This window comes from Pseudopodoces humilis, chromosome 11 (assembly GCF_049639895.1).
Source record: "Pseudopodoces humilis isolate 2021_Gansu_Grassland_sample_001 chromosome 11, ASM4963989v1, whole genome shotgun sequence".
NCBI classification, from domain to species: Eukaryota; Metazoa; Chordata; class Aves; order Passeriformes; family Paridae; genus Pseudopodoces; species Pseudopodoces humilis.
The window spans coordinates 16,432,798-16,456,603 of NC_142210.1; the positions used below are offsets into that span (position 1 = coordinate 16,432,798).

At 37.3% G+C, this 23,806-nt stretch overlaps 2 protein-coding genes across 4 annotated transcripts; one reads left to right on the forward strand and one right to left on the reverse strand.

Moving 5' to 3' along the window:
• The first annotated feature begins 2,072 nt into the window (after nucleotides 1-2,072).
• On the forward strand, nucleotides 2,073-9,985 carry LOC102105870 (cytochrome P450 2J2-like). 2 transcript variants are annotated; one of them, XM_088061042.1, is made up of 9 exons: nucleotides 2,073-2,243; nucleotides 3,246-3,408; nucleotides 3,923-4,072; nucleotides 5,502-5,662; nucleotides 6,539-6,712; nucleotides 6,910-7,075; nucleotides 7,709-7,896; nucleotides 8,011-8,152; nucleotides 9,807-9,985. In XM_088061042.1, the coding sequence occupies exons 1-9, from the start codon at nucleotides 2,073-2,075 to the stop codon at nucleotides 9,983-9,985; spliced, it is 1,494 nt and encodes a 497-aa protein (XP_087917168.1). The 2 variants fall into 2 exon arrangements, with proteins under 2 accessions (XP_087917168.1, XP_005525079.1); XM_005525022.2 differs by having other exon boundaries at nucleotides 6,934-7,075.
• Nucleotides 9,986-11,086: 1,101 nt separating this feature from the next.
• Nucleotides 11,087-23,806, reverse strand: CAPN10 (calpain 10). 2 transcript variants are annotated; one of them, XM_005525023.3, is made up of 13 exons: nucleotides 23,761-23,806; nucleotides 23,185-23,388; nucleotides 21,698-21,829; nucleotides 21,255-21,451; nucleotides 19,796-20,013; nucleotides 19,131-19,272; nucleotides 17,460-17,626; nucleotides 16,630-16,913; nucleotides 15,957-16,159; nucleotides 15,333-15,588; nucleotides 14,081-14,280; nucleotides 13,450-13,495; nucleotides 11,087-12,097 (listed from the first exon to the last, which is right to left on the reverse strand). In XM_005525023.3, exons 2-13 carry the CDS (start codon nucleotides 23,326-23,328, stop codon nucleotides 12,068-12,070), a joined length of 2,019 nt encoding a protein of 672 aa, XP_005525080.1. In that variant the 5' UTR covers nucleotides 23,329-23,388; nucleotides 23,761-23,806; the 3' UTR covers nucleotides 11,087-12,067. The 2 variants fall into 2 exon arrangements, with proteins under 2 accessions (XP_005525080.1, XP_087917157.1); XM_088061031.1 differs by lacking the exon at nucleotides 23,761-23,806 and adding an exon at nucleotides 23,483-23,556.

Sequence of the window (23,806 nt, forward strand, 5' to 3'; positions counted from 1 at the left end):
TTTAACTGCTGCAAAACTTGCAAACTTAACAAGTGATTCTGTGCACAACTAAGAAATAGAACAGCACTCACCTCCTTTTAACCACACAGGACCAGCTGGATGAAATGGGGAGAAATAAAACAAATGAAGAAATTAAATTCTCATGCACACAAGCAGCAAGTGAAGTTAGTTAAATAGTTTCATCAGGTAACTCATTTTAAAGTCTCAAATAGCATCAAAATCTGAAAAATGGGTGGATAAATAACTGCTCAACAGCATGACTCAGTAACACTGCGTTTTTTTATATACATATTGAACTGCCAGAATTGGCTAACAAAACCATAAAAGTTATTGAATTTCAAATTGCTTCCCTCAGTTTTTTGTTGATTTAACTCTTCAACTGTAAGATTCATAGAACCATGCTGCTGGAAATTATGCTTATCAAATTCTTCTGTTTCCATCTCATTGCCCAAAAAACCCTAAAAAACCAGGTAACAGAGGCGCAGGCATGTCCTTGGCCTCTGATGGCTGCTCCACTTCCACACTTCCTGCAAAAGCATCTGTACATGCAGCACATTGAAGCAGAAGTGGTGCATGAAACTGCACAGAGAATTCTGGTGGTGGCTGCTCAGGAAAGTAAGGCAAGAAAATGCTGCAATTTCACTGCTACCCTGTGAAACTGCCCCTGTGTTTCCTGCTGGAATCTGAAGTTATTACAATCTACTGCAGAAAAAAAGACCAATTGTCATCTACACATTTCTCAAGACTGAATCATGCAAGACCGTATTTACCACATTTTCTTTTACTAACCCCCACACACCAAAAAAAATGAGCTCATCAGAAAACTAACTGAAATGAGTGTTCACAGCTGTAACTCTCAGTTTCTTGAACTTTAATTCAGTTCTTAAGAAGCCCATGGATAGCATTAAACCTTTATATTTCAGGATTACAACATATATTTTTTCCAGTTGACTACCTTGATTTGCAGAAACTTTTTGAGCTGAAAAGTGCAGACTGAAAAATTCAGCAGGCCTGCTCAGCAAAATTATGATAAAATTTTGAAACATGCAACTTGTACAATTGTATGGATTTCCTTAATCTCCTATTTAGACTTGAAGATAGAATTAGCTAGGTTCTTGAACAAAGTGTTGAAAACTACTGCATAGTATATCAGTAAGTATGAAAAGTAAGTCTCAAAGTTTGCTACACACTGGTACAAACCTCTCTGATAAATTTACGGGATCCACAACTCAGGAAGGATTAAAAGTTTTGCCTCTTCCATTTATTTATTCTTTTCCACAGATCTAATAGAACCTGTGCATGGTTTCATCTGCAAAATTTGCACCAGAAGATTCTAAAACTTAGCATAAAATTAATTTTTTTTAAAAAGAAAAGTTAGAAAACATCATATAATCTGATGGATAGAAAAGTAATCTCTTACTCGTGTTCACATAATATCATAACCTAGGATGTGATAAAAGGGGAAAGAAGATACTCTTCAAATTATTAAATTACCATTTGTTTTTCTTATTAAAGACAATTGTTTAGCTTTATGCTGCATGAATTCATTCTTTTACACCTCAGAGACCTCAGATATCACATAGATGTTTCTTCTTCTATAAAGAAACCACACAATAATCGTAGTATTTCATAATGACATTTGCTAATGCATTTCAATGTTTAACAACATGAAAGTGCCTGAGGTGTTACCATTATGCAAAACTCTTGAAAACCTGGGATAACTATTCAATAATTGGCACTTTGACCCACTTTCAAGATTAATAAGGAAACAAAATTCTAAGTGAGAAAAGAGACAGATCACAATTACAGACCATAAAAAAAGAGTGGGTGTGGCTTGGCTAACCACAAAGGATCACAGTTTGGTTTTCTAAGGACTTCAGCTTGGGGAAACTGTAGATCTGTAGATTGTCAGAGAGATGGCTACAGGAGGCATATCCTTAGAAAGAGTTTGGATTCAGTAGAAGAAGCACATCTCCACAAATACAAATTTTCAGAAGTCATACACAAAAAAAAAAAAAAAAAGATAATACCAAAAAAGTCAAAACCCAGTGAGAAGTTCAAATTTTGATAAAATGTTGGGGATTACTGAGATTTTTATAGCTCTAGTAGTGTGTCTCCTGATTTTGCAGTTCCTCAAGATGCAATGGATGCGTACCCAGCTTCCTCCAGGACCAGTTCCCCTCCCCATCATCGGAAATTTATGGCTGCTGGACTTCAAACTTCGCCGAGAAACTCTCAGTAAGGTATTTATTTATCTCTGTAGTTGAAAATCAGTCTGAATATATTTTAACTTAAATTGTGCATTGCATAGGAACAACCTAAAATGCTATTTTTTTAAACCTCAAGCTTGATTACCAGCCAGTTTCAAAGATTCCGAGGACCCTGCACTATTAAAAATATTTCTGAGTAATAAACACCACCATTGCTTAGTCCTTGCTCTTTTCTCTTTCTTTTGGTTACATTCTCACAAGCACTGTCACAGAATGGTATTTTATTGGCATTTTCATTCTGTTTCTGTGTTGATATCCAGCCCTGTAAGCCACTTCTAGCAGAGCTCTCCTTTCCTGACACCAGTGCCACTGGAACATTTCCATTAGAAGACCAAACATGTGCCCTAAACAGACGCTTTTCTTCCTTGTTTTTACAGCAAAAAGATTTCTTGCCTGCCATAAACAGGCTACTGCTAAAACAAAGCAGGAGAATCTGATTGCTGTTTTGTTTACAATACAACCAATCAAAACTGGTTTTTAAGTTAGGAATTTGCTTCCCACTATTACAAGGAAAAATATAAGCATGGTGTGAGGAATGACAATAGAAGAAAATAAGAAATATCCTGTGGAAGCCATAGAAAAGAAAGCAAGAACATCTCTTTCTTTGTTAGTTAGAGACAAGAAAATGCCAAAATTTTGGTTCATTAATAAAATTAAGAGAAAATATCTGGGATTTTACCTGTAATCATTTGTTCTTTGACTCAGAGCTGACAAAAACCTGCTGGTTTTCTTTCTGTGAAATTTTCAGACATCTTCTGAGATATGCCCTTAGCATCTATTCCATAAAGAACAAATATCTTCTGTTCCCAGAGCACATTAATAACAGAAAGATAATATTTTTCTGAAACCTGCAATTCAATTTGATGCCAAAAAATGGGTTTAGTTACAACTACAGAAAACTCTTAAATAAATTGATATTTGAGTGCATGCTTTCCCTGGTTTATAGTTACAAATTTCCTGTTATCAACTCTTCAGTTAACCAACATCTATGGAAACATCTACACACTGTGGATGGGACAGACACCTCTGGTTGTCCTGAATGGATACAAAGCAGTAAAAGATGGCATCATCACCCACTCAGAAGAAGTTTCTGGAAGACCTCTCACCCCTTTCTACAGGGATATGATGGGCGAGAAAGGTACAAGGTGTTCCACAAGACTGAGAAAGAAAAAGGTGTAGAGAAGGAAGATGTTTTCCTGTGCACACACATCAGCTACTGCTGTACCAGGGCATAACTGGGCTTTCATTGCAAAAATGTTTTACGCAGAGCTAAGCACGATAAAGAAAAAACAAAAATTTCTTGTCTTATAAAGCACATCACTCAGTCTTTTTCCTTCCCAATAGATCCAAAGGAATACTTGCCTGGAGAAGTTGCCGTTAAATTGTATTATTTCTAAACCAAGAGATTCCTCATGTAGAAGATATCTATAAACAAAGATGTTCAGTCCTCACCAAAACCCACTCAGTTTCCAAGGACACATTTATGAGCAGCTGGGGGTCATAAAATCCTCAGAGACGATAACTCAGCTTCTGAAACCTGAAATAATTCTATCTTGTTAGTGAAACACAACCTCATCTAAATCGAAATTTTCCTCTCGCAGTGAATGGATTTCCCTTCTCAGCAATGAACTAAATGTTTCTGTGTTTTTCAGGTATTTTCCTGACAAATGGCCACACCTGGAAGCAGCAGAGACGCTTTGGCATGACAATTATAAGAAGTCTGGCACTTGGTAAGAATAATCTGGAGCATCAAATTCAAACAGAGGCCTGTCATCTTGTGGATATCTTTGCAAATACTAAAGGTAAATTCACTAGAAAGACAACACTTAGAGCTTTTCCTGAAATATTAGGGCTGGTAAAACTTCCACAGTATATTTTTACAAGTAATATAGATATTGTTGATGTTAGCAGAACTTCCACTGGCTTCTTAACTACATTCTTTGCAAAAAAAATGTTTTGTCTGCACAGTGGGCAATATAAAATTGGGGTTTTTTAAAATAAGAAGTTTAAAAAAATGTTTATTATCAGCACAGCTGGTAATGAGCCTTACACTCAAGTAGTACAGAAAAACCCTTCTTAAAATACACAACGTGTGACCTGCTGCAAGTCATTCTAGGACAACAGAATTTTAGGATTTGGCAGAGGAAGAACCCCAACACAAGGAATGTATCGTTCAGTTATCCAAAAAAAATTCTTTTCAAGGTTCGGATGAAATAGAAACCAATAGAGTTTTAGAAAGCTGCCAAAATAAAGTAATTAAATATAAATGTTCTGAGCAGCCAAATCCCTCACGCACATTGTGTTCCATGTGAAAACACAGGGAGGTTGCCTGAGGTCTCTCTCCTTGCACCAGGCCCATCTCTTTCCCAGAGCAACATTCACACATCTTTAAAATGTAGGAGATGGAAAAAATCATCTGCCTGGAGTCCCTGTATAGCCCAAAGCTTTACTTACCATGCAATCCCTTCTCAATTTTAAACTCAATAAATGTATTTACTCTTTCCAAGAACAACCAGAAGCATTGGACTGAAGTCAGGGATGCATTTTCCATAGTAGTATACTTCAAAGGTTGCCCTTTCCATTGAAATGTGTACTTAATTTATTTTTTTCTGGATTTAATCCTTTTCAATGGGAGATGTATTCCTCCCTAATGTATGAGCCTTGCCTTTTCAGTCTGTGGAAAAAAATACATCAATGGTTGGATTGTTAAGCTGATACTTGAAAACCAAAAAGAGAGAAGTCATTTCAACAGAACTAAGAAAGGAAATTTCTATTATTTTGTTCTGTTTTTTTGGTTTGTTGTTTTGTTTGTTTTAGTTGGGTTTTGTTTGGGGGATGAGGGTTGTTTGTTTTGTTTTTTAACTTAATTTTTTAACTTAAATATAAAACTTAAATATCTACCTCCATATTTGAAGACATATGTTCTAATTAATTGCTTGTGTTTCCACACAATCCAGACCTCAATTCAAAGAAGGGAAAAGAGACTTTATGTTTGTCTTTTCAAAACTGATAGTCACTGTATTTTACAAGAGTAAATAGCAGATTGAAAATTAGGATTTTGTGCACTTATAATTCATACAGTTAATATGTATTAAACCAGGCTTCACTTACGTGAAATTTTTCTAAAAGTAGTCTGATCCCTTGTTGTTTTTACCATTAAAAAAAAAGTCTTCCTCGTTTTTCTTGCTGTAGTCTATTCAGAAGTTCTCACAGCACCTCCCATATTCACAGGCAAACCTTTTGACCCCCACACTTCCATTGTCCGTGCAATTGCAAATATCATTTGTGCTGTTGTTTTCGGTCATTGCTTCTCCAGTGAGGATGAATCTTTCAACAAACTCATCAAAGCTATTTATTTTGTGATCTACTTTCAAGGTACTATCTGGGGCAGGGTAAGAATCTAATTTTCTTGTTCTTGTTCCTTAAGGTGCATTTCCCCTTCACAAGTCAAAAGAAATTAAAAGTCAGAGACTTTTTATGTCCCTTTCCAAACATATCATTGCTCTACAAGCCACAGTGAAGTAATAAATCATTACATATGTAATTATTGGCTTCTAATCCTTCTTTATGTCTGTAAATCACATCCTAAAATTAAAATTCTAGGTCATCACTGCTTTTCACACATTTCCAATGAGCAATCATTTGCAGAATACTATGTATTAAAGATTCTTAGTTCTTAAAGTCAAAGCAACTTCTAAAATTTAATTTTCATTTAGTTTGGCAATCTAGAAATGCAGTTAATAAGAACTAAATCTTCAAATTGATGCTCTTTTGAAAAGATATCTTGCTTTAATTCATAATTCAGATTACCATCAAGATCTGAGTTATTCCGAGCTTCCTATAACATACAGGTTACAACTTCATCACACCAAGAAGAATGTTTTTTAAGTTCTTGAAACCCTAGCTATTGCTTAACTTGTGCAGATTTTGGCACCCTGGCATTCTAAAAGACTATCAGGTTCTTCATAAAGGTATGCCTAAAAAAATTACAGTAAAAAAATACACGGTTGAGAAAGTCTGTTTGTGAGTCAGGTTCAGCACTCACTCACCCATTTTCAGAACACCTGAAACATTATTACATTACAGGTACATTATTAGGTATTCAGCCAAAAAGAAAAATATAATCATTTTCCCTGTATTTAATCTCTCTTACTTATGTCTATTGCCTCTCATCCCAATTTGGTTGCCCACGTGTTGCAGTGACCTCACAGTTATCAGGAAATCAGAACTGGGTTCTGACATTCTTTGCTTTCTGTCTAACACCACAGCTGTACGATGCTTTCCCATGGCTCATGCACCACCTCCCAGGGCCTCACCAGGAGGTGTTTGCATACAGCGACTTCATGCACAGATTAGTCATAAAGGAGGTGCAGGCTCATGAGAGACAGAACACAGGTGATCCATGGGATCTCATTGACTTCTATCTGGCTCAAATATCAAAAGTAAGTATCTGTTTATCACACTCTCCCTTCCTTGGCTTCAATGCCTGCTACAAACGCTATTCCAATAACTGCCAAAGGATTTTTACACGCACACTATTTGTGTAGCACTGGAAGTGTTTGATTTGGTGGACTGCTCACTGTTATCATCAAATAATGACAGCTTCTATGTGAAATATCTTAAATTATGTATTTCCCAGTCTTCTTGTGACTATACCTTACAGACCAAGGATGACCCTACTTCTACATTCAATAAAGAAAATATGGTTCAGACTGTGATTGATCTTTTGCTGGGAGGGACAGAAACAACAAGCACCACCCTTCTCTGGGCACTGCTCTACATGGTCCAATACCCAGAAATACAAGGTGAGCAAAAGCACTATCAACATCACAATGAACATCATTAGTATAATATTAGCTCAATCACTTGCAAGACATCAAAAAAACCCATAGCTATGCACATGAGTGGTGGCACATCAGCAATTGAGATCCACAAAACGGAAGGTTGATAAATGAAACAAACAGTTGTTTCCCCATCTGGTTCACCAGCAACACTAGCAGAAATTAGTAGTAGCCACAGCTTTACCTCACTAGAAGGGATTGGTAAGACAGAATAACAAGTTAAAGACATTTCATATGCAACCTAGTCTCTTCCTAATCTTTGAAGTAGGAGAGTTAAAAAATACCCAAACTGATACATATTTATAAACAAGGGAAGTTATACCTGTCATTTCAAATTTTAATCCATTTTTTGAAATACAGAATTGTACTAGCCTCATCACCAAGTAGGATACATCTTAAATGAGACATCATCCTGTGCTTTGGGGAGCTACACTTCCTTGATCAACTGAAACCTTCACAGCAGTCAAACCACATGCCAATGCATCTCACAGCAACATTTATTTCCCTCGTACAGGACATTGTCATACAAAAATCTGCTGGTAAAATGGGGAGGAGGGGTGGGGAGTGGGAAATTAAAGTACTTTGATTTGTCTGCAGAAAAGGTTCAAAGAGAGATAGAGGCTGTTCTGGAACCCTCCCATGTTATCAGCTATGCAGACCGTAAGAAGCTGCCCTACACAAACGCCGTGATTCACGAGGCTCTGCGCTACAGCAACGTCACCTCTGTTGGGGTCCCTCGACTGTGTCTGAGGAGCACAACTCTGCTGGGTTTTCACATTAAAAAGGTATATTGGATACCCCTCTGTTTCTTACATCTTTGAGCTGTTAATATTTAGCATCTATGTGATCTAGAGAGAAGGAAAATCTATGGAAAATAAGATCTCTGCTGCTTCTTGCAGGGCACGCTCGTCTTGCCAAATCTGCACTCCGTGGTGTATGACACTGAGCACTGGGCAACCCCTTGGAAGTTCAACCCAGATCATTTCCTAGATTTGGATGGCAACTTTGTGAACAAAGAGGCATTCTTACCTTTCTCAGCTGGTAACACCCTGACCTTGAATATTCCTGTTTGCTGTGTTTTGCAGCAAGGTTAAAAATATTATTTCTAATTTCTAAAATTTTTAAAACATACATTTATAAAAATGTATTTGACACAAAGATTTTAAGTCAGGTGTTCTGCCATAAGAGCCACAAATATTGTTATGCCTTTTGTATTTTTCATATATTCAAACAGAGGATATATGGTTGGGAGACATAATGCTCTTTTTCCTTAGCAGATGCAGGGTTTCTACCATAAGGATATCTGAGCTTCTTATCTCCTAATGTGTTAAAACAATGTAATTCCCCTAAATCAGGAAAATTATTTATTTTCACCTTACAAACAGGAAGTGAAATGACAAAAGTAATGTGATTTTTCAAAATATATTGAGAAAAAAAAGTAGGAAACCAAACCTCAGTTTCTGAAATCCTACATTAATAGTCTAGCACCAGGTTTTCTTGTATCTGTAGAAAACTAGCAAAATCCAGTAGATTTTGTAAGTTTTCAGTAGAATATTATTAGGCAACCAAAAGAAATTGTAACTTTTCAAAAGCATATTACAATGTACAACCCTAACTTATAGTGCAAAATGCAGGGATTCAAAGATACTGAAGGGGGAAAAAAAGAGTGAAAAGCAGTAAAAAACAACTCTAGCAAGTTTCTCTAGTCTACCAGATTCTCCAATAAACTGATTATGAAAAAAAGCAGCACAAAAGAGGAAAGCGGTATTGTTACTAAAAAAAATCACAATAAAACCTCTGGGAAACAGCTGAGGCTTTTTTTATGTTACTGTGACATTATACTACTGCACACTTCTTGTAGAGAAAAAGCAAAGAGCAAACTGAGTAACACACAGATTAAATGTAGTAAATCCAGGGGTTGTTTTAAATTGCCTACATTTTCAAAATCATCTTTGCAAAATGGGTATCTATCCTCTTACCTCCTTCACTCACCAAATGGCCATGAATTGAGACCACTAACTTGGATTCCCACTTCAGCTGTGACATAGGACTATAACTGGCTCTGGTTGTTTTCTGTTTATGTAATCTGGGTATTTATATCTTCTGATTATCCTTGGGTTTTTTCAGTCTGGAATACACAGATATCTTGAAATGCTCCATGTAATCAATATGCCAAAATGAGTCCCTGAGTCTATGTATCACTGCACATTTCACTCCCTTAGCTCACACATCTGCTCCTGACAGCGTTATGGCTACAAGGACCTCATTTACCCTTCTGAATTTCTGTTAAAGAAATCCTGATTACATCCTTCTCCTTGGCTTCAGAACCACATCCCACAATGCTCCAGCCCTCCCTTCTCAACAACCAAAATAAGACTCTGAAGTCTATGAATCTTTTTAAAATCTGGCTTAGCTAAGAAAAAATTCATGGCTCTCACAGAACAAGAATCAACAATGTGAAGGGAGAATCATATACATGCTCCAGGGGTGAAAAAAAGCTAACAAACCAAACCAAAACACCAAATCAAACACTTGACCAAGGTGCACAGTTTCTCAGTTAAATGTTTCACCCCCCTCTTCCTTACAGAAGGAAATGGGATTATATAAACAGAATTTTATATATATAACAGAATATAGAACACGGTAGATTTAGATTTAACTTTACTCAACCAACTCTTTTGGTTTTCTTCTGCAGGGCACCGTGTATGTTTGGGGGAACAGATGGCACGAGTTGAACTGTTCATCTTCTTTACCAACCTCCTTCGGGCATTTACATTCCAGCTCCCTGAGGGAGTGAAGGAAATCAATCTGGAGTACATTTTGGGTGCAATACTGCAGCCACATCCATATAAACTCTGTGCTATTCCACGCTAGTCTGCAACACACTACAATGCTGAGAGACTTCAACCTGTTAGTAAGTGTAGATTCTCTAAAAACATGTTTCACTATCTCAGTCCTATTCAGATGGAGGTAGCTCTACACAGCAAATAAATAGGGTTTTTATTTAGGAGGTCTGACCTCATCTACTGAACTTTTTGAAATGAAAATAAATCTACTTGCCAAACTCACATATTGAGTCTTAGGCATACACAAACAGACAATATTTCCAAAAAATGTATTTTCACACTCTCAGTGGCAGTAAATTAGCTGTAGGATGTTAGAGTAGTAGCCTGTATGAAGCAGTTTACTGCATATGTGATCTGTCAGGTATCACACTCTTAAAATGGCACAACTGTTCAGTAAGGATGCTTGAATAAAATTTTCTTCAGTAAGCTGTTACTCTTTTGAGTTCACAGAACTTCTTGCAGAAGGTAACTGAGTACATACAGTATTGAGTCCTTTGCCTTTCACTCTCCCACAAAGCATTATATAGTGTAGCATAAACTTCACACACACAAAAATGATTGTAGTATGTATGGGGCCTCTCATAACCATGGCCCATTTAGGAATCCTTATATCTTTCTTTACTTCCTCAGTATCCAAGTTCTATTTCATCACAGCTTGGGTCCATTCACTTTCACAAACTTTTCCTTCTGTTTAGAAACACTATTGTATGATCCAATAATTTCCTATTTGAAGAGAACGGAACAGCTTTTCAAGAAATTAAGAATATAAACAAAGATGTTAAAACAGTTGTTTTAGTAGGTACAGTAGAGATTTATTACTCACAGTGTTTTCTTCTTTCTTTTTCCACATCAACAGATGTGGAAGGTTTTGACAATTTAAAATTCAGCTGAAAGCATCCTAAAATCCTTTGAATTTTCCAAGTTCAACAGCAGCTAACAGAAATGATGACAGGATGCAGTTAAAAACAAAAGCAGAATACTATGTATTTCTGGGACATAAAACTAATAGAAGACTTGATTCTCCTTGAAAATATTTCCAATTATTCCCTTCCACTAAGTGTCAACCACTGGGTTCTAAAACACGGTCATGTTTGCTACCACAGAATAAATGCATACTTGACATCATTGGTATTTTTCACCTTTTTAATAAAAGCCATTTTAAAACTTTCAATGTTACTTTATTTTTATCGAGGAAAATATAATATTTTAAAAATCCTGCTTGAATAAGAAATACTTTCAAACATAAATTAAGAAACAACTCTTAAACTTCACATTTCTTGCAGCAAGGGTAGTTCTTCCATAAAACACATTCTTACAGATTTACAAAAGCAGTCTGACAGGACAGTTCAAAGGTTTTCAAGTCTTGTCCTTTTTATTTCTGGCATTCATTAAAGAAAAACTCACCAAAAATAATCTTTCCTTTGAACCCCCAATCTGCTTGGTTCCATAGAGGGCTCAAGGTAAAGTGCTCAGCAGCAGGACTGGCAGTGTCAGATACGAGCTTGGACTTTTTCTACTCCAGTGTATTTTGATGATTCTTGAGGTATATCCCACCTGAAAAAAAGACTCAAAATTTTCCTCTATGTTCACCACCCTTTTGGTTACATGAAGTTATTCCGTCAGGTTGATTTTTTTTTTCCCAATAAAATATTATTTCACAATCACAGAATGGTTATAGTTGGAAGGGACCTTAAAGATCATCCTGTTCCAATCCTGCCATGGGCAGGGAGATATTCCACAAGACTGGGGTGATCAGGCTCCATCCAACTTGGCCTTACACATAAGTTTTCCGGTTTTCTTCCAAAACTGTAGCTTGGGTTCAAATATGCACATATTCTTCACCTGTATATTTTTGAAGAACTGAGGTACATGATAATTTGCTGTACAATGCTTCTTCTAAAAATGTGGGAAGACCAAATATTCAGTGTTCATGATTAAAAGAGGTATTTTTTTAAAAAGAAGTCATCACAGGCCTGACAGCCGGTAGCAATGAAAACTAGTTCCACTAAGAGCATCTTCTTGTTATCCCATTCAAAACTGAGAAGAGCAAGAGATGATGCATTCCTCAGCTTCCCAATGTTTCTTGAAACAACAGTATGAGAATTCCATATCACCTTTTCATCACAGTTGTAAAGGAAACCTACAACAAAATGTGCAATACAGAGAAAAAAGCTGTTTCATTGGGTTTTTTGTCAAGACGGAATTGAAGTGAATCAGAGAAAAGAAAGATTTACACTAAATCTAAGATCAAAATGCAAGCTTTTCATCTGAAACATCCTTTAAAAAAACCAAAAAACTTTAAAACTCAAAATCCCATCACCTCAGTAACTAGAGAACACAGTCAAACTTCTAGAAAAATACACTATCATCCAGCTCTGCTGATGTTATTCATCTTTTAGAAATCACTAGTACAAAGTGAGGAAGACTGCCTGGAACCCTCAGGAGGCTAAACTCCTGAAAGTTTAAAATCCAGTCTTTAGAAAAGCTCATATTGTTGAAGATTAGATTCAGACATTAATTTATTCCACTGATAAGAAAAACATAACCAAAATTTCCAGATTCTTGAAGCTGTCCTGAAGAATCTGAAGTGTTCGTTTCTTTGATTCTGTTTTCATGAAATAATATAAAGAAACTTAAGTTGTAATAGATTCCTTTTGATATAACAGCCTTGCAACATTCTGTTCCCAAAACAGTGGTAACAAAGGACCTTCATTAGGACTTCAGCTCCTAAATATTAAAGTAACAGGAACCATATGGAAAGTACACACAGGTCTGTGTCCACTTTGTGAAGCACACAAAATCCATACTGTTTGTGTGGTTTTAAGAAAAAAAATGTAATCACTGGTCAACATGACCCAGATTCAGAAAATGAGTAAGCCAATTCTAAACTTGGGTGAAGAATTTTTCCTACAATTTTTGTTTTGTTCAAACCTCAGAGGGAAAGACACAAGTATCTAGATGGTCTTGTTCCACCTAATAATCAGAGTGTTATCACGGACATGTTTTGATCCACCAACCAAATCACTGTTGAAATAATACTTTATTTTTTAATTAAACAAATTTTAATCAAACTTCTCTTCACCCAATAAAAACATTGTAAGTATTAGTTACTCAGTATTCACATCCAACTCTTTTATATTACATGCCTATCTAATCAAGCAAAACCAAATCAAAATCTGAAATAGCTGTCATTAACTTGATCAAAACAACTTGCACTCCAGGAGGGATTATAATGGTGGAATGCTGTATGGGCTTGCTGTAGGGAAACAAATAAAAACCTAACATTCTCATTTTGCACTGCTTTCTTAAGCCTTTACAACCCTATAACATCATTAGAATTTTAAACAGTATAAACATTTGGTATACAGAGTATACCAAATATCAAAACCAATCAGATGGTGGAAGGATACAACATACAGTTAAAACAAGCAGATCTGTGGTGACAACAAGAATGAATACACCAAATTATATCCATCAAAATATATCACTTACCTCTTGTAATACTTGTCCAAGTGTCTCCTGGCTGTGAATGCGCTTCCTGTTGAAAACCCAAACCACACTTATTTCTGCACAAAGCATTGGGAATCTTGTATATATCAAGTATTTATCCCACTTCAAAATGAGAAGTTATATCAGGCTTCGTTCCACATGCATTCCCTTAACAAATCTTTCTGCAATTCTATTGAGTCTTACTGCAGTCTTATGGAATTTACAGTTCTGATTCAGAGCCGTTGTTATTGACATCATAGTTAGGAATTACCTGGAATAAGGCTGGCTACTCATTGCATTTTCTCAAATGACTTTTAAAATGCATTGTTAACTTTCAATATAAAACCTAACATGGATGATACAATTGGTAATTAATTACTTTAGTGCCATCTCCTCCAGCAACAGATATCTGATATTCAGTAACTGATGCAAGAAGATTTAACAAATACCACCCTTTTTTAGTCATTCTTCCAACATAATCTAAGTGGTAAGCAGTGCATGCAAACACAACAGAAAAACAAGGACTTCACAAAGTTTCCATCACGAGAACACGTTACTGCAGGCATTTTCATGCATTCTGCAATTCGTGCACTAAAAAGACTAGAAGTGCAAATAAAAGGCAATATAAATTTACCTGTCTATTTTGGTTGCTATGACCACTGTAAAATTGCCTTCTGTATTGGGCAAGTATGTAGAAGGTATAATGACATAACTTCCTGGAGGAAGCCTGCAAAGTCGGCTGACTTCCTGGGAATAGCAGTGAGGAACACAGCTCACCAGTGGCTCTAAGTGTACAAAAGAAGTAGTTTGTGGTTTCCAGCTGCTGTTAGGCACCTGCAGAAAAGAATGCAGACACGCCTAGCTTTTCATCTGTTTCAGGTCTCACAATGGTTCATTCCTAATACACCACAGTGTAATATGGTCCATCTCTATTCCAAATACTCACTCTACTGTACAGAGCTAGGGAGAAGAGGAATGAAAAAGCTTCCAGAAAACCCAGATGGCAGTACTATGAAGAGATGAATCATTTCTAGCCTGTTTATAGACAATGTATAGAACCCACTACTCACATATCTCTAGAGCTTTCTCTATTGTCTAAGCTTATTCTTCCCCGATGGAGCCTAAAGCACTTGTTTTCCATCCCAGGGATCTGCTGAGCAGACTGTGTCCTTCCTATATCTAGCAGTCTTTCCTGTACTAAAAAGTTGTATTAGACTTCATCTCAGTCTCCCATAAGCACAAAAAATGCCAATCTTTCTTCACATATTGTATACTTGAAGTTTTATGATTACTTCTGATGCCCAACTCCAGACTTTTCACTTAAGCAACACTTTTTTTGAAGCAAGTTTTCTAAACTTAAAGCTACCTTTCTTTGCAAAATAGTTACTTAAGCAGCAGTTTCTCAGGTTACATTTATGCTGTTGGACACTGGCACACACATGCAGAATCAGTACCTATCCATATCAAATCAAATCTTGTTTTGTTTCTGATCACCTGCTCAAGATATCACAGTCCTTTTGATCCAATATCATTTGCCTACGGACATTTAATTATTAGACGCAAGGAAAGTAAGTTTCATGATGAATTACCGTAAGGTCTGGTCCTCAATTACTAGGGCACTGAGAATTCTTTGCAAATCTTCAAAAGAGTTCATCATTACTAAAACTAATTTAGAACCTTGTGAGAATTCAGTGGGACCAATTATCTGGTTACTATGCTGTGTAACTACCTAAATTTTTCCGTATCTTTCTTGGGCATTACTTCCCAGAGTCAGCCGGCGTTTCTCCCAGAAGCAGCAAGTCCCTTGCAAACTGCAAGGAGCCCTGTGCTGACAAGCTAACCTTGACCCTTGGAAAATGAGCGATCAAACTGACCAGAAGCCTTACCTGGAAAATATGGAAACCTATTGGACAACACTTGCTATCCAGGCAGTGCTGACGGAGAGTGACTTTCACACTGCTTTTCCCCGGTCCTGCAGGAATGGAGAGGGGAAAGCAGGGATTGGTATGGAAGGAGGGGAAGTTCCTGCTACCTCCAGCATTTAGCCCATTCTTCCAGCATCCATGCAGCTGCACTGTCTCCCATTCACCAGCTGGGAGTTCTTCACAGAGGGCAGCATCCGTGGGTGGTGGCTTTAGCTCACTATCAAACATAAGAGAGAAAAGAAACTAAAGTGTATAAAACATGTACTAACAGAATATAAACAAATCTGACCAGCTTTTAAGCAGCTGCTAACACTACATTTTGCCTCTGCATATAGCACTAAGCTGCAGCTTAGAGTCAAGATGCTACTCATCTGGCTACGTCTGGTTTGTATTTTAACAAGAGGTAGCAGCAGCTTCATGACAAAAACAAGGAGCTGAGGAACTTGCATGAATTCAAAGACAATACAATGCTGTTACACAGCACCCTGCACAACTCTTCAAAATATTTTGAACATTTCCACTCAGTGCTACACTTGTATTGATGTCACCAATTTTAAGAAACATTCTGCTTTGTTTTAAACTTACCTGAGAGAGATCCTTCCTGTTGAAAATACACGAAGCAAGAAATTCCCTACTGCATCTTTCAGAAAAGTGCTGGGAACAACAAGATAAAAGCCAGGTGAAAGGTCACAGCACACATGGACTTCTCTATCGTAGGAATGGCAGACTGTACCTACAACTGGAGGAGCAGAGAGGGTCTTTGGAAGGTTAAATCGTTTCTTCTCCACCTAGAATAGATGCATAATGATGTGTGGTAGTTTAGGAAAAATTAGTAGCTTTTAATAAAAACTAAAAATTATCAAATATTGTTTAAAACATTTTTAAGCATGCAAATATTGACAAATGAAATAAAGACAAGAGTGTCAGCAGATGACCTAAACATCAAAGAGAAGTAGGAAGAGTTAATATTCAGGAGGAGTAAATTTAGAATGGCTTCAAGTCATCAGCCTGAAATGTCATGCACTTGTTTGGAACAGTCCCAAGTGCCAGTGATAAGAAGAAAGTACTAGTCCAGTAATAGTTTGTACAGACAGTATCTGTGAGATAAACAGATCCATTCCAGCATAAAGCAGAGACAGAAAATTTGTGACCAGTTGAATCATATCACTGGCATGAGAAATTAATGATTTTACTCAAATATTTCACTAATGCTTTTAAACTTCTATTTGCAAAGAGAAAAATGTGACTTTTGTATTACCTTCCAGACATGCAATCCCACAGCCTGGTAATGCTTTCTCTGAATGCCCTCAGTGAAAGATGGATTTTCCTCTGCTAAGCGAGTTGGATTTTGAATCCTTCCAGCCCAGTCAGTGCTGTATTTCCTGTGTTTCTGCAGCAGAGCAATGCACACCTCACTCGATTCACAGACCCTCAGCCAGAACTTGGGGTTGGTAGGGAAGCTGCTGTTGTTACGGCAGCCACCTGCAGACTGGCCTCTCACCCAGGATCCAAAAAGATTCTGTGAGTGATGCAGCACTTTCTCTAACAAAATAAGAAAAACCATGGTGTGGATTTCAAACATGAGAATCTGATTAATATTACACAACAGGTATCTGGCAGAGACTCCCCAGCCCAAGAAAACATCCTGTGTCATAGCTTGACATTCCCTAAAGCAGAAATTCATGACCAAGATTTTGAGAGGCATGAGAATTAATGCCACAGTTGGTAATGACAGACTGATGACATGATTTTTACAAGAAATTGTTACTAGAAATCTCAAGTGTATCTACCATTAAACACAAAACATCACAGGGCTGTCCAGAATAACAGCCTTCTAGACAGAGGACATTAATCTCTCAATCAACTAGTAAGTAACTAGATTTCATAGAAATAGCAATGGTTTCTCTCAAGATCTTTAATTTCTGCTTGTCCTGTTCTTGCAGTAGAGACAGAAAAGGCCTATGGATCTAAAGGTGAGGGGAAAACTGAGAAAGAAATTATAGTCCTGTTACACCCATTTGCAATTCAAATCAATTCTTCCCCTTGACAATGTTATTTGCATGATAAAGATGTCTTCTTATATCACACCTGTATAGAGACTCTGAAGCTGTCCTTCCTCATTGACTGGAAAGCCCACGGTAATCTCATCAAATTCCCTGAAAAATTCCTCTTCATCAACCCAGAATTCTCCTTCTTGGATCTGTGAGAGGAGTTCTGAAGCAACTACTGGATCTAGCTGGTTCCATCCTTGACCACTGCACATAACACAAAAGTTAACATTCAAGCTCTTTGCCCAGTAGTTTTCCAGAACAATGTTCTACCAAATATCTTATGGAGCAGGACAGCAAGAAGAGATTTCTTCATTTTATTGTGAAATAATTTCATTGAAAATTTCTCTGCACATTGCTGGTCAGTGAGATGGATCATAGGAAACACAAGTCATAACTTATCTCAGAAAACTTAGAAACAGCCTAATACCAGACTGGATGCAGAACAAACTTCTGGATGAAATAGGTGCTTTGTTTGCAAAGTCAGTAAGTCAGTAAGAAGATTGAGAGCAAAATAAAGATTCCTAAATGTTGTTAAAAAAGGCAAAAAAGTAAAACAAGCTGCACTGTGATTGTTCTGAAAGAATTGTTATGCTTTACATAAAAAACTGCCATTTGTATTAAGCAACTGGCTACCCCCTGAATCTGCTTGCCAAGTCTTGATAAAACAAGAACTTAAACCTTGAGCCTCATCATTTATGGCTCATTAAAAGTTGTAGTTCTGACATTTTCCACTGTTTCACTAGCAACAAAGAACAGTTCTGCACTTGTATAAAACAGGGCTCTAAGGCCACCCAATGACCCCCTATCCTCTTGGAATTACATAGCAACTTACTCTTTGACAAAGCAACTACAAGAGACCAAGTGTATAACCAAAACAAAATCAAAAAACATCAGCTGAAGTCTCAATAAATGCAATTAAATTATCTAACTCAGGGAAGAAAAACATTTCTACAAAAATGTTCATTAACATCACCATACTGTTAACATATTTTAATGCTGAATGCTTGTTGCCTGGGTCAAGAATTGCATGTTCTTTTCTACAGTCAAAACATGCTAACATTTTCCAAAATAAGCAAGTAGGGTCTGCCCTTTCATTCTTGTTACTTTGCTATTTGAGCTGCTACACATATTTCTGCAAATCCTATAAAACAGTTCTCTTCTTTATTTCTACTTTATATGGACTTAATTCCAGCTTCTCCTATGCATATCAATCTACGGAAATGAAAGCACACAAACAAAAAGCATATGCATGCTTTTTTCTGCTATAGTTTTATCATTACTCCTTTGCTTGTTTTCTGCAGCTGAGCCAGGATCAAATGAGAGAGTCAAGTAAAACTGAGTGACTGCAAGAAACAAAGAGGATCAAAGACACTTAGATCAATGGCAGAACAACAAAAAAAAGCACAGAAATCAGAAACAGAAAATTAGCTAGCACCTTAAGTTTGTCTCTATAAAAAGACATGATGATTTCATAAACAAAAAAGTTATTAAAAAAATTTAGACTGCAAGAGCTAGGAGATCAAATTTACTAGCCTCAGAACTAATGAGCTGTGTGAACTTCCAGCTCTCTAAAGGATTGCACACAGACACTAAAGCCTCTCTCCTCTGCTACAAATTATTAGCAGTGTTTGCCTATGCAATACATAGAAAAGCTTTGTGCTTCAAAACTTACACAAATGGTTTTTTAAATGAATATAAAACTGCTCACCCCTCACACCAAGGCCCTTGCCAGCACCGCCTCCCCCAAGGATTTCGTATTCGTAGTAGGAAGATTTCCTTGCCTGACACTTCAGAGAGATTCAATGTGTCTATCACAATAAAGGCATGAAATTCTCCTAGTTCACTTGCACCTGAATAGAAAAAAAAAAATACATTGAAAATAAACAAAATAATCTGTTCCATATTTTACAGTAACATTAGTGAAAGAAGGCAATTTTGTGATAAAATTAAATTGGTTTTAAATCTGTATTAGAACAGCACAAAGAAACCCCAGTTCATTTAAGTGACTACAGAGAAACAAAGTAACATTGCAAACTGTATTAACTCACTCCTTGATCTCAAATCCCTATAAATTCACTGTGCTGAAATTCAATGAGGTTTTCAAGGTTGTTTTTGAGGTGCTTTTTCAAGGGAGTGCATTTTTGAGTGGAGGGGGAGGGTGCAATTTTTTTTGAGAACTGACCATATTAGCTTCTAATATAAAAAGCACTACTCAAAAGCAGCTCCCATCCTGAACTCAGTAACATCCTTAAATATTCATTTATCCAAACATTTCAAATTCTACCATGAAACTGGCATGGTACTAGAATCAGCACTTATATTTGCTGGCTGCCTTGTCCTTTGAAGCCTGTTAATAGAGACATTTACTATCACCTCGTCTGGAGTTGAGGACTGAACAGCTTATTACACACTGTTCCTTTAGATTCATTAATCTTCTAAACACTGCTTTCTCCAAAACCATGCCAGTCTTCTGTTTCTCCACATTTTTTCCAGGGTCTTTCAGGGTCCATCTTTCAGCAATTCCTCCAGTCAGATCAACCAAAGCATCTGCCACCTGTCCTGCCCACAACTGCTCATAAGATCCATGCACTCTAAAAACAAACAAACAAAAATTAAAAACTAAGGAAAAGTTTGTACACACAGTAGAACAAAAGAAACATGGTTCTTACACACTTCAACCCCACTCTGTATCACAACTGTGACTGTGCCTTACTTCATAACCCAAAGTAGGAAAGAGAAAGCACATACTATCTTATTTATATAGAACACAACATCTAAGTTGACTATGTAAGTCATTGGATATTCCACTGCTTGATGGGAAGTTTCTTACATTCTCTCTATTCTATTTAAAAAACTGCTGTTGTCTAGTACTAGTCATTTGTACCTTATTATCCATGCTCTACATTATCTTTTTTTATATATTAACTTCATTCTTTCTCTTCAATTATTCTTTATTCACTCTGCACAAATAATCAGAGTAGCATTTCCCTCAACAACCTAAACAAACCAAGGGACTGCCCCACTTGATGTAGCAGATGCAAAATACAGCAAAAGTCGTCAAGACTAAAATAGAATTCTAAGATTGAACAATAAGATCTCTACAGAAAACAAAAATACATTACAAATCTACAGAGAACCTTTAACATGACATTGGTGCATCACAGCTTCTGCTCACTCTATCTACAGCTGAGTAGGTTACTTCCTAATTGAAGTCTGCCTCTGCCCTCTGCTGGCAACCACAAAATCTTCTGCTCAGATTCTTTAGGACATTAGATGTCTATCTTACCAGCACATTTTATCTCCAAATTGCTTTGTCCATCTGGACAGTTTTTCCACAGATGTGCCATAAACCATTAAATAGCTGCATTTTCTTTCTAAAACCATAAACTAACAAATTATATAAAAGAGAAGTGAAACTCACACAACCAGAGCCGCAGCTAGCACAAATTTACATAATGTTGTTGCTTTCCATGAAAATATCTGCATGCTTTCTGCTTCTCATTGAGCTCTCACCTTCCTAGTAGAATATCTTCCTTTAACAAATTAGATAACTAATGGATAGAGACTTAACAAACATCATTTGAATCCTGAAAATTCATTGCAGTTTACTTTTCACCAGAATTACCTCCCTAAGACTATCTTACTTCATATACAACTGGAAGCACACCTTACAAACATACAGTTTAAAGAGCAACTTCTGCACAAGCCATGACAGGACCGCCAGCAGCCACAACACTCAGATCTATGCCCAAAGCAGCTGCGTAAAATAAGTAAGCAGAAGAAATATACAAGTATTGCAGTTCCATTTTCACCAATAGCAGTGTTCACATACTTTGCATAAGCTTTTTCCAGTAGTGGAAGCCAAAACAAATCCTCTGTCTGACACTGGGAAAAACAGAGTTTGCCCCCAAGGCAAGGCAGGCGATCATCAATGGTCACTTCTACCCAGTGGCCAAACTGCCAGACCCGGCATGTGAAGCAGCCCTGGTAGGACTCATCTGTCCAGCTGGGCTGACCTGGAGGGATTACCTGGAGGACAAAAACCAAAATCAAGGCAAACAATGAATTCATGAATTTTATTCTTTGGAAACAAAACTAGTTTAAAATTCACTGAATATCAACTATTTGTAACAAACACAGAAAAAAATAGGATAACAAAACCAGTGGAACTGAGCATAATGAAGGCAATACTCATAGGACAGCTTGGGACTGCTGAATGATACAAAATTGTCAATTAGGTGAAGAAAACTTCTCCAACATGAAACTACTCCATACCTTGTTCAGTAAGTATTTGCTCTTCTGCAAAGCTACACAGGCACACAGGAACCAACAGTCTCCCAAAATTCCTTGTTTTATTTGCACATCCTCCAGATTGTTTGAAAATAACCGAGGAGAAGAACAAATGTCCTAAAATTAAAGAGGAGGAGTTTAAGGCCTGCATGACATTCTAAGAAAGTCTATGTTTCAGGGACTGGGAGGGCTCCAGAGAGCTCTCATAAAATCAGGGAATTTTTACTTCTAGAAAATTTCCTTTTCATACACAGCCTAAGTAAGAAGTAACAAATAAATGGCTTGTGGGGGTATTTTGCAGGTACTTCACGAATGTAAATCTAGTTCCCACATGAATTTCAGTACACAATTGTCACCATCAGGTGCAACCTTAGCAAAAGCAGTAATAAGTGAAAGACAACATAATTCATCAGCTCCTTGCTAGACTTATGATCGACTGTTTCAAGGCTGATGCCATCTACATTAAACTGCACATCTCAAGTTAGAAACATCTCAAAATTAGAACAAAGGAAAAACCTTCCCTAGGGCACAGAAAAATAGATTAGTCGGTAGCACAAGAGGGAATTTCAGATGCAAGGTTCTGAATACTTAATCTGATCTGAAAGTGAGTTTGTGAAATAGTTCTCCTTATATATAAACACTGCAAGAGATGGAAATTAACTCATCAGCCCTCAGCAGCAATCAAGGTGTAAAGTACAAAAGAAGGAAGCTGCAAACTCGACTCCATGAAATCATTTGTTTGCCAATTACACCTAATAACCAACAGCTCTGTCACTGTTCTACACACAGACTTAGAAACAGGGGAAAAAATATAACTCAAGACAACATACTTTTTTCCTCCATTACATTTTTATAGCCTTTTTCCCCCTGTACACAAAGGCAGTATCATAAATACTTCACTTTAAATGGGTGTTCTTCAGAAATGCATTCTAAAGCTTTTAGCTCTAATACAGCTTGCTCTACAACCCAGCTATAAGTTTAAAAGCAATAAGAATCATATGACAAGTTATAAACTTAAGAAGTTTTCTTTCTTGTTATCAAAGAAATCAACCACAAAAAAAGCAATAGGCTTCTGAAAAATTATAAAATCCAATTACTTATTTTCAAGACAGTTATGCAATACATAAAAAAAATTGGGAATGACATAATGCTGCATTCTAACTTGTTATGCACAAAATTTGCATAATGAAACTTATTTATAATCTGAATTTCTGAATTTCTACTACTGCCATGAAATTTAAAAGCTCTACAAGAGGATTTAAATCAATTCTACAAACAAGCACCTAGACTTAAAAAAGTGTAACTCGTGTATTGTTAACGCTAACATACATTGGTTTTATTACTCCTGTGTTTCTAAACAAAAAAAACAAAAAAAAAAAACCCACCCAGAAGCAGTCATTCAATGCTAACTTGTATTTACTACCTAAAAGCCCCGTTCTAATAAAATCAGCCTTTTATACCTTAAAACTCACCTTAGGTCTCAACCAGGATATCTCGCCTCTGAATTGGGCGAGCGGGGTACAATAATCAAAAAATATAGAGGTATCACTAGCCGGAAACGTGGGGTCTGTGTAAAGGTCTCTTGCCACCATTAACTGTTTTTTCTCTCCCAGCATTTTCAACAGTCCTAAGCAGCTTTGCCGGCTATTCCTACGACTATATCGCCAGGCACCAACCTGCAACAGAAGCGAGTGTTACTGGGGAATTGCAACAGGGAAACAAAACAGCCATGGCGGATTTATTTAGGGATTGACAGCCTCTCGCTCTAACATGGAGCATCTGGAACCACCACATTGCTGGCTTCTTCCAGCACCTGATGCCACCCTACAGCGCTCAGCTGCAAAAGAAGGTCCCCCTGAAGGGACCTACACCCACTTAGGTCCCTTCCGCCCGCTCTGCGCACACCCTCCACACAAAGCTTCTGCCCCACCCTTTTCCTCATACCCAGCCCGAACAGGGCCCCTCCGCACACGCCTCCTCCTGCCTATCAGCCCCTGGTCCCACAAGAGGTGTCGGCCCGGCCGCCCCCGCACCCGTTACCCCCTCACCGCGGGGCGGTCCCGCCGCCATTGCCCGGGGCGGCCGTTACCCGGC

What these genes read in the sequence shown, in the direction of transcription:
- LOC102105870 (XM_088061042.1), top strand. Translation starts at nt 2,073, where the DNA reads ATGTTGGGGATTACTGAGATTTTTATAGCTCTAGTAGTGTGTCTCCTG. An exon ending in TATCTTTGCAAATACTAAAG is followed by an intron (nt 4,073 to 5,501) that starts GTAAATTCACTA and finishes CCATATTCACAG; the next exon opens with GCAAACCTTTTGACCCCCAC. An exon ending in ATTCTTACCTTTCTCAGCTG is followed by an intron (nt 8,153 to 9,806) that starts GTAACACCCTGA and finishes TTTCTTCTGCAG; the next exon opens with GGCACCGTGTATGTTTGGGG.
- CAPN10 (XM_088061031.1), bottom strand. Translation starts at nt 23,506, where the DNA reads ATGTGGTGGTTCCAGATGCTCCAT. An exon ending in CTGGAAAAAGCTTATGCAAA is followed by an intron (nt 20,014 to 21,254) that starts GTATGTGAACAC and finishes GTTTGTTTTTAG; the next exon opens with AGTGCATGGATCTTATGAGC. An exon ending in ATAGCAACCAAAATAGACAG is followed by an intron (nt 13,496 to 14,080) that starts GTAAATTTATAT and finishes GGTTTTCAACAG; the next exon opens with GAAGCGCATTCACAGCCAGG.